Genomic DNA, 12,941 nt, shown 5'->3' with positions numbered 1-12,941 from the left:
ATGTCATTTGTGATGTCATAGCACCGTGTCCTGTCATTGGTTGACAGATAAATGGCCGTAACTTGGGAACCTCTTGTCCGATTGATATCAAACCTTGGAAAGGCACATCCGGGGGGTCCCCGGCAATATTCCTGGCAAGTTTCAATCCGATCGGACCAGTGGTCGTCTGGTTATTAATAATTTGGGGGAAAATGCCATGAGAAGGTGAGAAGGTGGAACGACACTTTCAGCTGCCTTATATACACCTTTTCAACACTGAAAAAGCAATAAAATGGCCGTAACTTGGGAACCGCTCGTCCGATCGATATCAAACCTCGAAAAGGCACATCCGGGGGTCCCCGGCAATATTCCTGGCAAGTTTCAATGAGATCGGACCGGCGGTCGTCGAGAAACGGCGGTCACAGACAAACAAACAGACAGACACACACAGAGAGATTGCTGGAATTATAGATAGATGATTATGTCCTTGTTTGAAACAGTCATATTTAATATATTTTAAAATAAATGATCAAGATAAGAGGACAATAAAACACATATCACAGGCGTTAGGTGTGTGGTTGCTTGGGTATTTTGTTATATCTACATGTTGTTGCGATGGCACCAACGTGTGCATGACATTGCTGCTTCATAAATTTGTGCCACAATGTATTATGTAATATTATGCCAAGTTTCAAAATTCTATGTCCAAGGGGGGAGTGCTGGGTTTGATAAAAAAATCACTGGCAAGGCTGTTACTATGTTGGTTGCTATGAAAACGCGAAGTTCTCAGTTCGCTTCGGTTTCCGGCAATGTCATCATGCATATTTTATATCCTGAGACCCGAGGCTTTGATTTAATCCATGAGGACAAATGTTTTACCTCGGGTTGGGGTACCCCTCGTTTTTGGTGAGGTCTGCTGCTGCACTATCAAGATTAAAAAAAAACTAATGAGAGTTGTCATTCATGCTTGAGCTCCAAAAGTGTGTAACATCTCTACAAGTATCGAGCATTTTTACCTCCGGCCAATGAAGGTGGATGGAGGTTATGTTTTCACCCCTGTCTGACTGTTTGTTTGTTTGTCTGTGAGCAGGATATCTCAAAAAGTTATGGACGGATTCGGACTAAACTTGTTGGACTGGATGGATTTACGACGAGGACGAATTGATTACATTTTGGTGTAGATCTCAATCTGCATCCAGAGAGGAGAATTTTTAATTTTCAAAATGATTCTTCACCATTGAGAGATTGGACCAAAAACGACATACATATAGCATGATATCTCAAAAAGTTGTGGATGAATTATGACAAAACTTGTTGGATGAGTTGGGTAGGTGGCAAGAACAAGAAAATTCAATTTTGGTTCAGGTCTGGATGCAGCTCCAGCCGATCAGTGGGATACAAAAAGTAAACTGTTCAGCCTGGCAGAGGTATGTGCTCTGCAGAGTGCTGTTTTAGTTACCTCTGCCACCGAAGGTGGACGGAGGTTATGTTTTCACCCCTGTCTGTTTGTTTGTCAGTGAACAGGATAGCTCAAAAAGTTGTGGATGGATTTGGACGAAACTCGATGGACAGGTCAGATGTGTGACAAGGTCGCATTGATTCAATTTTGGTGATGATCCGGATACGATAATTTTCTTAAGTGATTCTTCACCATTGAGAGATGGGCCAAAAAACAATATATAGGATGATATTTCAAAAAGTTGTGAATGAGTTATGACAAAACTAGATGGATGAGTTGGTTAGGTGACAAAAACAAGCCAATTTGATTCTGGTTCAGGTCCGGAGTCAGTTCCAGCCTATCAGTGGGATACCAAATGTAGATTGTTCAGCCTGGCAGAGATACTCGCTCAATTGAGTGCCATTCTAGTTCCAAATGCAACCCTGTCCTCTAAGTCCCATAACATATTGATTACTCCTCATATTCAGTACCATTCCAATGAACCAATATCCGATTTTGTAAGTACCCTGAATAAAAGTAGTTCTATGATGATGTACATTTCGTGAAGATTATAAAATTTATTCCTAATCTCTAAGAACGAGTTATTTTTTTTCTAGGAATCCTAATTTTTGAGTGCTGGGAATTTTTATGCATTTGTCTCGGTTGATTGATCCACAGAATTGCTGCCATTGCCCTGAAATTCGCATCTTCTCTAATTTTTTCTTCTTTCTTTGCAGTTCTTAGTATTGAGCATATCAATCGGCACAATGCAACCTCACCACAGTTTCCACGCTATGATGGGCCTCTCTTCCGTGGGCACAAGTTCGGGGACACAGAGACATCAGTCCTTGTCACAGATGCCATTTTCCAACCACCTCTGAACCCTTGTACGATACAGTGACTGCTTCAGCTTTTTTATTTCTCTAAAATTCTGTAATTCATAGTTTGTTTATTTATCTGTTTATTTATCTACAAAACTTGGTTTGAGCAACTGTCCATCTATAAATATAAAGACATGCAAACTAGATGGTATTCATTCAATACATACCCTGCTCAGTCTTGAGAAGGATATGGAGCGAGCCCACTCTTGTTTTTTGAGGGTTTTTAAAAAATTTGATTCAATATGACTGCCAGACCATGTGACCAATACAATGACGTCATCTTTATCAAACCTTATTTCCCATCGGTAGTTGATCAGTTAATTAAATTTTGCGTTGATCGGTTAAGCGGTTTCTCCGATAAAGATTTTCAAAGATTTTCCCTTAGATCCAATATGGTTACCAGACCATGTGACACAGGATGATCATTTTAATGAAAATCCTGTTAAAATTTCAAGTCAATCGGATTAAAATTGACAATTTAAGAAATTAGGTCTATGTTGACCTTTTGGCCTGTGTTGACCTCAAAAATAATTGGTGGTTGAATTCAGTGACCTGATATGCAAATCCTCTTCAAATTTCTAGTCAATCGGATGAAAATTGAGAATTTTAAACAATTGGCCTATGTTGACCTCAAAAGAGTGACCGCTACATCACATGGTTATGAAACATGTGGTAAGTTTCAATTTCCTCCGCTGAACGGTTTTTCGATGTACGCTCTTAACAAAATGCAGACACGTACGTACACTACCAATCGCTTAACCCTGCTCTTCACTTCGCGCATGGTAATTATTAAATACCTTACTCCTTATCAGAACAACTATGATGCAGAAGGTAATACACTGCATGGTTTGTCATTGCCTTTACAGTGGTAATTATTGTAAGAATTTGGAAATTTGTCGCCATTCTGAACCCACTCAGAGACTGTCAAGCAAGGGAACAGTCTGCTGAAAACTAATTTTACATAATATATGAATTTGCAACTTTTATTGTGGTTTCTTGTATTTCGCACCAATGTAACTGACATTGATTACTTCAACAATTTATTATTTACTGTACAAAATCTACAAACTGTTTCCTGCATATTTTCCTTGTGGTAAGTGTATATTATTTGCAAATGATAATATGGTATGTACATTGTAGTGAAAATACAACTTTTTCAATTTCCTAATTTATTTTATACAGGCAAATACAACGCATCACTTCGCTGATGGGAATATTAAGAGAGGGTGGAGAGAGAAAAAGAGGCTGGAAAGAGAAAGAGGATAGGAGAGAGAGGGGGGAGAAGGAGGGGAATAGAGGAGGGAGCGATGAGTGGTTGGAGGGACAGAGGGGAAGGGATGTTCGGAGGGTGGTGGGGAAGTTTGGAGAGGAAGGGGGTGTTCTGCACTTGTACTTGGTCGGAAGACTTGATGGGGAAAGGGGGGAAGGGTTTCTTGACTTGCATTTGGTAGTGGAACTTTATGGTGATATGGGGAGGAGAGGGGGGGAGGGGGCGGGGGTTATACTTGCATGTGGTCAGGGACTTGAGGGGAAATTAGGGGGGGGTGGAGGGGGATGGTCCCATCTGCCGGCATAAGTACAAGATTGAACGAAATGGGGTACGTTAAACAACACGTTCAAAGAGGATAGCAATACCACCCATCGCTTTCAAACAGGTTGCACCATTTTCAAACATGATTACATGGGCTTCCTTTGAGGAATGCGACTCGAACTGCGGCTGCCCCTCTGTGTAATATACTTACTCTACAACTGGAAGTTATCTCCAAGGTGAAGATTACATTTTAAACGTCTGTCAAATTTAACTCAGACAATGGAAAACACATTTCTATGTGGACTTTGTTTACCTTATAACCATAACATTGTCTATTTTAAAAAATGACAACCGCTGTTAAAAAAACAAAAGTGAACTACACCGCTGTCGGCTGTAACAGCATGTCTTACAAACATAGGTAGAAAAGGAACAGCTGGCATGGCAAGCGAGCGATGTGAACAGCGATTCGTAGATATGAAGATCAGCGATGTATGCAGCGTTTCGTTGGTATGAAACTCTCTCATACAGAAACCATTACGGCCTGTTCCAAGGCAAGGCATTTTTGATTAAGCCAAAACAAAATGGTGGATTAAGACCCCTGCGAGGTTAACGTGGGCTGACCAAGGATAAGCCTGTTTGTGGTTTTAATTTAATAAGCCCGTTAATTATCTTCAAAAGGGATGTTTTAACTTACCGAAACACCCAGTTTTCATTCATACACTCCCTTGAAGTTCCTTTGTATGCTTCCAAAGTTTTGGGTTGCTTGGTTTTGTAGTTGAGGAGACACACTGACTGATTGACATACACTCTCTTATTATTATTATAGACTAGTGCATGCCCGTACGTGCAAAAAATAAAAAAACGCGTGCCAGAAACAACAGCCACACAGGCCGTTCCTTCATTCTTGCGTGCCCGTACGTGCAAAAAAAACAAAAAACTTTCAAACAACCACACAGGCCGTTCCTTCGCTCTCGTAAATGACTGGATTGGGGCATTGTGTTTATCTATAAATGCGCATAAGAAATCGAGAAATTATTATAATACAGTAAGTCATCACTATCCGGAAGTCTGTACGTTGTAACTCGTAATGGGGAACGCGCTCTAACTTGGGAACCACTTGTCCGATTAATTTCAAACCTTTTGAAAGGCAAACAAACAGAGATTGCTGGAATTATAGATAGAATAGAAGATAGATACTGTGGGTGCAAAACGCCAAGCAACGTGTCCTATCATTGGTAACTAAGGCACCCTTTCCCCATCGGCCATGCCTACGCAGCAACGTGTCCTGTCATTGGTTTGGTAAATATATGGCCATAACTTGGGAACCACTTGTCCGATTAATATCAAACCTTGAAAAGGCACATCCACAGGGCCCCAGCAATATACCTGGCAAGTTTCAATTAAATCGGACCAGTGGTTGGCGAGAAACAGCGGTCACACACACACACACACACACACACACACACACACACACACACACACACACACACACACACACACACACACACACACACACACACACACACACACACACACATACACACACACACACACACACACACATTGCTGGAATTATAGATATATACTTAAAGGTAACTGTGATATTAAATGGACTTTCATGGAAATTTGAATTACGATCAACCTATATTGCACACACTTCTGACTTCCCACAAATGTTTAATCTGGAACAGCAACACAAAAGTGGAAATAGCACAAACTTTTGCACAATACAGCACTGTGTATGTATCGATGTATGTATGTCAGTTAAAAAGCTAGACATGATGGCCAGTAAGCATTGGTTGTGGTATTTATGGATAAGTATTCGTAAATACCTATAAATGAACAATTAAAATTGACGGTTCCATGTTATAAGTTTGTTGTAGCACAAATCTGTGAAAGGTATTACAAACTACCTGATGTAATGAGCTAATTTCGACTGTGGATGGCAGTATTGTATTGTACTGTAAACTACCTGGTGAGATTTGTGAAGATGCTGGAACATTCTGAGACGAAACTTCCAGTGCAGATGAGAATCCTATTTGCTGGAAGACACAGGATCATTCTGTGTTGCTGAATAAACCCGCAAGAGGGAAGTGTAGAGAGACGGGTGACGTGATGAGACGTGTGTATCAATAGTTTCCGTGCTCGATTTAACTCTGATGAGTGAATGAGGTGTTAATGTCCGGAGTGGCTGTTAATGCGTGGAGCCGATTATAATCAGGTTACGTAAAACTCATCGAGATTGTGTATCGGGAAAGAATTCCTTTGAGCTCTTCAATCATCCTGAACGGGCAAGCGCATGAGAGAGAACGACGTGACTTGAGCTAGTCGTTGGGCAGCCTCAGAGGACGAGGTGAACATGCGTGAGTTGAGCCAGCAGGACAGGGACACGGAACAAAAACAACTCAACGAGGGAATTGGAGTTGGACATTGTCTGTAATGGTGTACTTCCTCATTTGACTTTTTATCTGTTTCGTTGAAATACGAGTTTCAAAAATGATACGCTATTGATGTGGTGACTGTAACGTCACTCAGAAGTCACAGACACCAACTGACAAAGATCCATTTGCTTGGTGGCTAACCTGCACGATTGTTCATACTCGTGAAGCGCATATCTTTGGTTGCAGCCATTAGAGAACAAGCTGGGTTTGACACCATGAACAACATATGTACACTAAAGGAAAGGAAACCCCAAGGTGTATACGGACAAGGTTTGTGTGTGTGTGTGTGTGTGTGTGTGTGTGTGTGTGTGTGTGTGTGTGTGTGTGTGTGTGTGTGTGTGTGTGTAAAATCTCTGACTGTTTGACATGAGTCGCTGGGCTGAAGCGTCTGGGTCGGAGGTGACGCTTTGATGTGCGCTTGCATTGGACTTTACATCCATTGGAGAACGGGGGAGCACTCGTCATGCCCCACACATTTGATTTATCCGGTCGATTGCACCACGTGCCTTTTGGTTGATTGGTTTGCATTAGCGGGGACAATCGTCTGGGTGGCAGATAGGCTGTTGTTCTATGCGAATTATGCGGTGTTCCCGTGGGAGACATAATCCGTGCCGTGGCTGATGCTCACCACTTGAGCCAGGAGGTGCGACTGAAATATATACACACACACAACACACTAGTAGGGGTGACCGGGTGGGGTGAGGTGGGTGTGAGAATACCTGTCAGCAGTTTCAGGACATGTTGGACATTGAAAAGCTTTCGAGTTATTGGCCTCAGGTGGTTCCCTTTTGCCTGCTGGCCAGCGGCAATTCTGCCTGACCCTACATCCCAATATTCACTTTATAGCAGCCTTTGGTGGCCTCAAAATGTATGTCAAGGCAAACGTGCAATAGCTTAAAACCTTGTTCAGATTCTGAAGTACCAACACCCAAAATTTGAGCCCTCCAAGTGCTACAGTTCAGCCATGATAGAATAATGTACAAACAAACACACAAACATTTGAAATGAAAAATCACTCATAGAGTGACAACTTGGCAAAACAGAATGGCACTCAGTAGAGCTCATACCTCCACCAGGCTGAAAAGTTTACAATTCGTATGCCACTGATAGGTCGGATCTGAATCCAGACCTTAACCAAAATCAATTTGGCTTGATCTTGTCACCTAACCAACTCTTCCCCCGAGTTTTGTCATAACTCGTCCACAACTTTTTGACATATCATGCGATACATAGTTTTTGGTCCCATCTCTCAATGGTGAAGAAACACTTAAAAATTTCTCACATCCGGATTCGGATCTTCACCAAAATCGAATCAATTAGTCCTTGTCACACACCCAACCTGTCCACTAAGTTTCACCGGAATCCAGAGAGCCAATCATTCTACCCAGGAATTTCTAACCTTTTGAGATATTGTGCTATATATCGTTTTTGGCCCTGTCTTTCAATGGTGAGGAATCACTTTTAAAAATTCTCAGATCTGGATCCAGATTCGGATCTTTCCCAAAAGTGAGCGTTGCTGTCCTTGGCCAGTCACCGACACACACAAAAAAATTCAGAACGATTGCTTGAAAACTGTGGCCAAAAATAATTTGACAAACAGACAGATGAATGAAAAATCACTCAAAGAGTGACAACTTGGCGAAACGGAATGGCACTCGGTAGAGCAAGCTGAATACCTCCTCCAGGCTGAATACACCCAGCCTGTCCACCAAGTTTCATCCAAATCCTTCCACAACTTTTTAAGATATCATGCAATATTGTTTTAGCCTGATCTCTCAACGGTGAAGAATCAGTTAAAAAATAAATAATTCTTGTATCCAGACCTAGATTCGGATCTTCACTGAAATTGAATCAATTCTTCGTAGTGGCACTCCCAACCTGTCCACCAAGTTTTGTGTGAATCCATCCATAACCTTTTGAGATATTGTGCTATGTATCATTTTTGGCCCCATCTCTCAATGGTGAAGAATCACTAAAAAACTTCTCAGATCCTGATCTGGATTCGGATGTTCGCCAAAATTTAGCAATGCCGTCCTTGGCCAGTCATCTACACACAAAAAAATTTTTCAACACAATTGCTTGAAAACTGTAGCCAAAAATCGTGTGACAAACAGACAAATAAACAGACAAGCCGGTAGGTGGCGATGGGTCACCGAGCATGGAAACTATAAGAAATAGAGCAAAATGGATGTCATATAGCGGATAGGGAATCACCTTAAGATTATGCATATCAAATCTCATCCAGTTCCATCTACTGATAACTACTCGGTATCCATTTGAATGAAAAGTACCGAAAATGCAGTTTGAAATGCAGGAAATGCGAAAATGCAGGAAATCCCCAAAGTTCGGGGGAGTGCTGTGGGTGAACAAAGATCTAAATCGAAAATCCGGCTTGAGCGTTTGTGCAAAATGTTTTCCAGACGATTAATGTGAATTTTCATGACCATCCGACCATGACCCAAGGAGGAGTAGCATTTGGCGCGAAGGCACCTCCAGCTCTCGCATATTATTGATTTTTGCACGAATTGACCTTTGACGCCTGACCAAAGCGAAATCGGTTAATATGTCCTGAGGCAAAGTTGTAGCACTCATTGAGTACCATGAACCTGCAAAGTTTCATTCGTATCGATGCACTCACCTGGTCGCTTGGGGGCCTTCAATTTTCGCGCATACCCTAATTGTAGGGGGCGCTGCGGGTAGTGTAAAGTATTCCATATGTCACAAAAACCGGAATATATTTGATAGAGCATCACCTGTAGATCATTCCTGCCAAATTTCATAACCCTACGTGGAATAATGGCTTTCGGAATTGATTTTGCGTGAACGGTACCGATTTTGAAGGGTTTTCGGTTGTTGCTAGGGAACCAAAGCGTCCCTAGCAACCATCATAATTTCCAAAGCACTTGGTCATAAGATGTACTAACCACCCGAGTTTGGTCAAAATCCACCCACGTTTACTACCAATTATGCTGATGACAAACGAACAAACATCCAAACAAACAGACAGAATTACTCACAATAAGGGTCACCTATTTCGGCGACCCAACACCTATTTCGGGGACCCAACACCTATTTCGGCGACCCAACACCTATTTCGGCGACCTAACACCTATTTCAGTGACCCAACACCTATTTCGGCGACCTAACACCTATTTCAGCGACCCAACACCTATTTCGGGGACCCAACACCTATTTCAGCGACCCAACACCTCTTTCGGCGACCCAACACCTATTTCGGCGACCCAACACCAATTTCGGCGACCCAACACCTATTTCGGCGACCCAACACCTATTTCGGGGACCCAACACCTATTTCGGCGACCCAACACCTATTTCGGCGACCCAACACCTATTTCGGCGACCTAACACCTATTTCAGCGACCCAACACCTATTTCGGGGACCCAACACCTATTTCAGCGACCCAACACCTATTTCGGCGACCCAACACCTATTTCGGGGACCCAACACCTATTTCGGGGACCCAACACCTATTTCGGCGACCCAACACCTATTTCGGGGACCCAACACCTATTTCGGCGACCCAACACCTATTTCGGCGACCCAACACCTATTTCGGCGACCCAACACCTATTTCGGCGACCCAACACCTATTTCGGCGACCCAACACCTATTTCGGCGACCCAACACCTATTTCGGCGACCCAACAGACAGACAAACACTACAGACCAACCAACATACTTGGCAAGTTTTATTTTCACCAAGTAACAAACACGACAGACCAACATACTTGATGAAAAAAACAATTTCACCAAGTAAATAAATGCATATATATATATATATATATATATATATATATATATATATATATATATAAATATAATATAGTTTATTATGATTATTATTTATTGCGATTTCAATCCTATTATTTATTTGTTTACTTCTGAAAGCTTAGGTGATGGACAATTGCGGTCCCATGGTATCTGTCAAAATGAGTTAGCCATTCTGTGTGAAAAATCTGATTAACTACCTGCCTTGAGATTAAATAGTGTGGGCCAAAATACATAATGTGGGTGTTAAGTTGGATTAAGTTAATGATAATGAATGGTGTATATTGATGGGACAGATAGTCTCCTCTTGTCTCTTACTTTACTTGCACATATTTGTGCATCAGAAATGCCATTGCATTGAAGATAATCGAGATAACTTGTATAATAAATAATTTATAATAATATTTGTTCGACATATTAATAGTAATCATGACAGTAACATTTCCTATACCTCAACTTTTACCGACGACAGTCTCACCAGATGGATCATGGGGAGACCAGTCCCTAGACTACGACCTAAGAGCTGCTGGTGAGCAAATGGGTGTGGACTCCAGCAGGAAGAAGAGGCACCATGATGTTGATCCTGCACAAGCTGTAGCAACAGTGCTTGTGTACCGCTCCCTGGGGCAACTGCTTCCACCACACTATGACTCTGACCGCAGAAACCTCAGGTATTAAAATAGAGGTAGAAAATGTATGAGATGAATTATGCACTCAATATAGGGGGAATGAGAGGTAAGTAGACAGATACATATTTAAACCCTTGCTACTATTTTCCTGCAGGCTCCCCAAGCGGCCAGTGATAAACAGTGCGGTGTTGAGTGTGTCTGCACATAGCGAAGAACCATTGACGTTGCGCCACCTTGCAACACCCATCATCATTCATTTTCGCCTGCTGCAGACCCGCAACCGCAGCAAGCCCATTTGCGTGTCCTGGAACCAGTCATTGCTGTATGAGACGCAGGGAAAGGGACACACAAAAATTAACAAGGAGTTTGCTTAAATGGAAACTAAAGTCGAGTTTAAAAAGTAAGAATTACGAAGTAGGGTAATTATCAAAGTTTACAATTTACCTCCTGACATGTAAAAATTCATCATTTGACAATTCATGAAACTTAGCGAATTTCCAAATAATTTCTGTCGAGACAACCAATTCTTGCCTTTATGGGGCCCATGATTGGCAATAAAAAGCATTTGATGTAACACAACCAATAAGAGACGTCTTATGACAAGATGTGACTGATTCTATGGAATATAGTTGGAATTGGTGAGATATCATAGACGTATGTGCACTCACTTCTGAGTTGTTTAACCTTGGTTTAAATCCTGGCTCAGCTCTAAACAGTCAGCCTCGAGTCCATCCGAAGGATGTTAAGATGGATGATCCTTCTACCAGCTTTGGTTGCTGGTGGATGGTGTCTTTCTTGGACAGGAGACAAGTTATTGTCAGCACCCTGAACAAATTACACATTATTGACTAAACTCTCTCACCAATTGGCAAGCAATGTGAGTACATGCCAATTCCCCAACGTGAGTTTCTTATTCTTTTTTTTTTTTTTACAGGATCTAAGGCTTGTAGTGCTGTCACACACACATCACCCACGTGGACGTACAGACGAATACATGAGACATAACACAAAACTGTTCGATGAGACAAACACAGCCACTGAGCTTGAGGAAAGTGCTTTCACTTCCCAGGGCACTCTGGGTACCAGCAATGCCACAATTCCTTTCTCACCGCACTCAGTTGAATGTTTCCTTAGGAGGAATTTGCTCCTCCATATGGATGCCAGCACATAGGGATTCACCATGCTCTTATCCTTTTTTATTGCTGAACATCAAGCAAGGAAGCAGCATGTAGCATTTTTATCGTGTTTGGCATGACTCGGCCGGGGCTTGATCCGCCGACCTCACAGATTCGGAGCGGACGCTCTGACTATTACACCGCCAAGTTGAAAAATGCCTTTGTCCTGCAGTGGATTGAAAAAGAGCTGATGTTGATATGATGGCGATCAAAGTTGGAAAGAGACTTGCTTGGGTAATTGGGGAAATGGATAACAAATGAATCGATTAGAGAAATTGAAACAGAAGGAAGAATCCGAATGCAAGTTGAAAGAGATCTAAAAGAGAGGAAAAACAGACCAACGGAGATGCAAGCTGATTGAAGAAAATGAAATATCATTTGAGATTGCTAACTGCGCACATCAATACATATCTTACTCTCCATTAATTTCATTTGTCAGTAAGAGCTATTTTTGGTTTATTGCAATTACATATCTCTTGGTTTTTCTCATAAGATTACGAGCTTGATTGCAGCCATCATTAATCACATTTTCAGGCCAAACGATTTCTATTAAAGGCTCGAGGGAGAAGCATAGTTTTCAATTATATTTATTTTTCTATTATTTCATTATCTCTGCTATGACAAACTGCCTGGTGTATTTAAACTACTTTCTTTCAATCATAATGTGAACGTTATTTTCAAGGTTTTCTTTGGCATTCTTTGGACAAATTATCACAATGAACAATGTCCACGATGATAATTGTAATTAGTGATATGATTATTAATTATGCCAATAATATTCTCATTTGATCCATTTTCTTTTCTCTGGAAAAGTCACGGCAGCTGGTCAGCCCGAGGTTGTGAGGTGCTTGAGCGAAATGGCTCCCATCTCAGCTGCCGCTGCTCACAGCTATCCACCTTCGCTGTTCTCATGGACATGTCTAATCGGGAGGTGAGGCGCAGATCTGCCAGTGATTGGTTTTTCGTCTAAGTCGTTGACCGGATTTGGTAGATGTTGCATTATAATATAATAAATATCATCCAAAGTTCTTTTTATTAATGACTTCCTCCACTGTTTTTTTGAATACTTGAGTCAAAG

The 12,941-nt window shown here is 41.6% G+C and overlaps 1 protein-coding gene across 10 annotated transcripts in view; it reads left to right on the top strand.

The window, feature by feature from the left end:
• The window catches only part of CELSR2 (cadherin EGF LAG seven-pass G-type receptor 2), a 357,573-nt gene that overhangs the window by 297,982 nt on the left and 46,650 nt on the right, over positions 1–12,941 (top strand). For all 10 annotated transcript variants that reach the window (XM_085870520.1, XM_085870525.1, XM_085870524.1 and 7 more), the window contains exons 20-23: positions 2,155–2,304; positions 10,532–10,730; positions 10,843–11,010; positions 12,677–12,794. In XM_085870520.1, coding sequence (XP_085726646.1) covers positions 2,155–2,304; positions 10,532–10,730; positions 10,843–11,010; positions 12,677–12,794 — 635 coding nt within the window. The remainder of the gene's footprint in view (positions 1–2,154; positions 2,305–10,531; positions 10,731–10,842; positions 11,011–12,676; positions 12,795–12,941) is intronic.

The sequence above is a fragment of the Eptatretus burgeri genome, chromosome 2, assembly GCF_056783735.1.
Source record: "Eptatretus burgeri isolate ZD-2024b chromosome 2, Ebu_testis_v1, whole genome shotgun sequence".
In the NCBI taxonomy this organism is placed as follows: domain Eukaryota; kingdom Metazoa; phylum Chordata; class Myxini; order Myxiniformes; family Myxinidae; genus Eptatretus; species Eptatretus burgeri.
The sequence above is the reverse complement of the archived record's forward strand: the minus strand, read 5'-3'. Positions and strand labels throughout refer to the sequence as shown.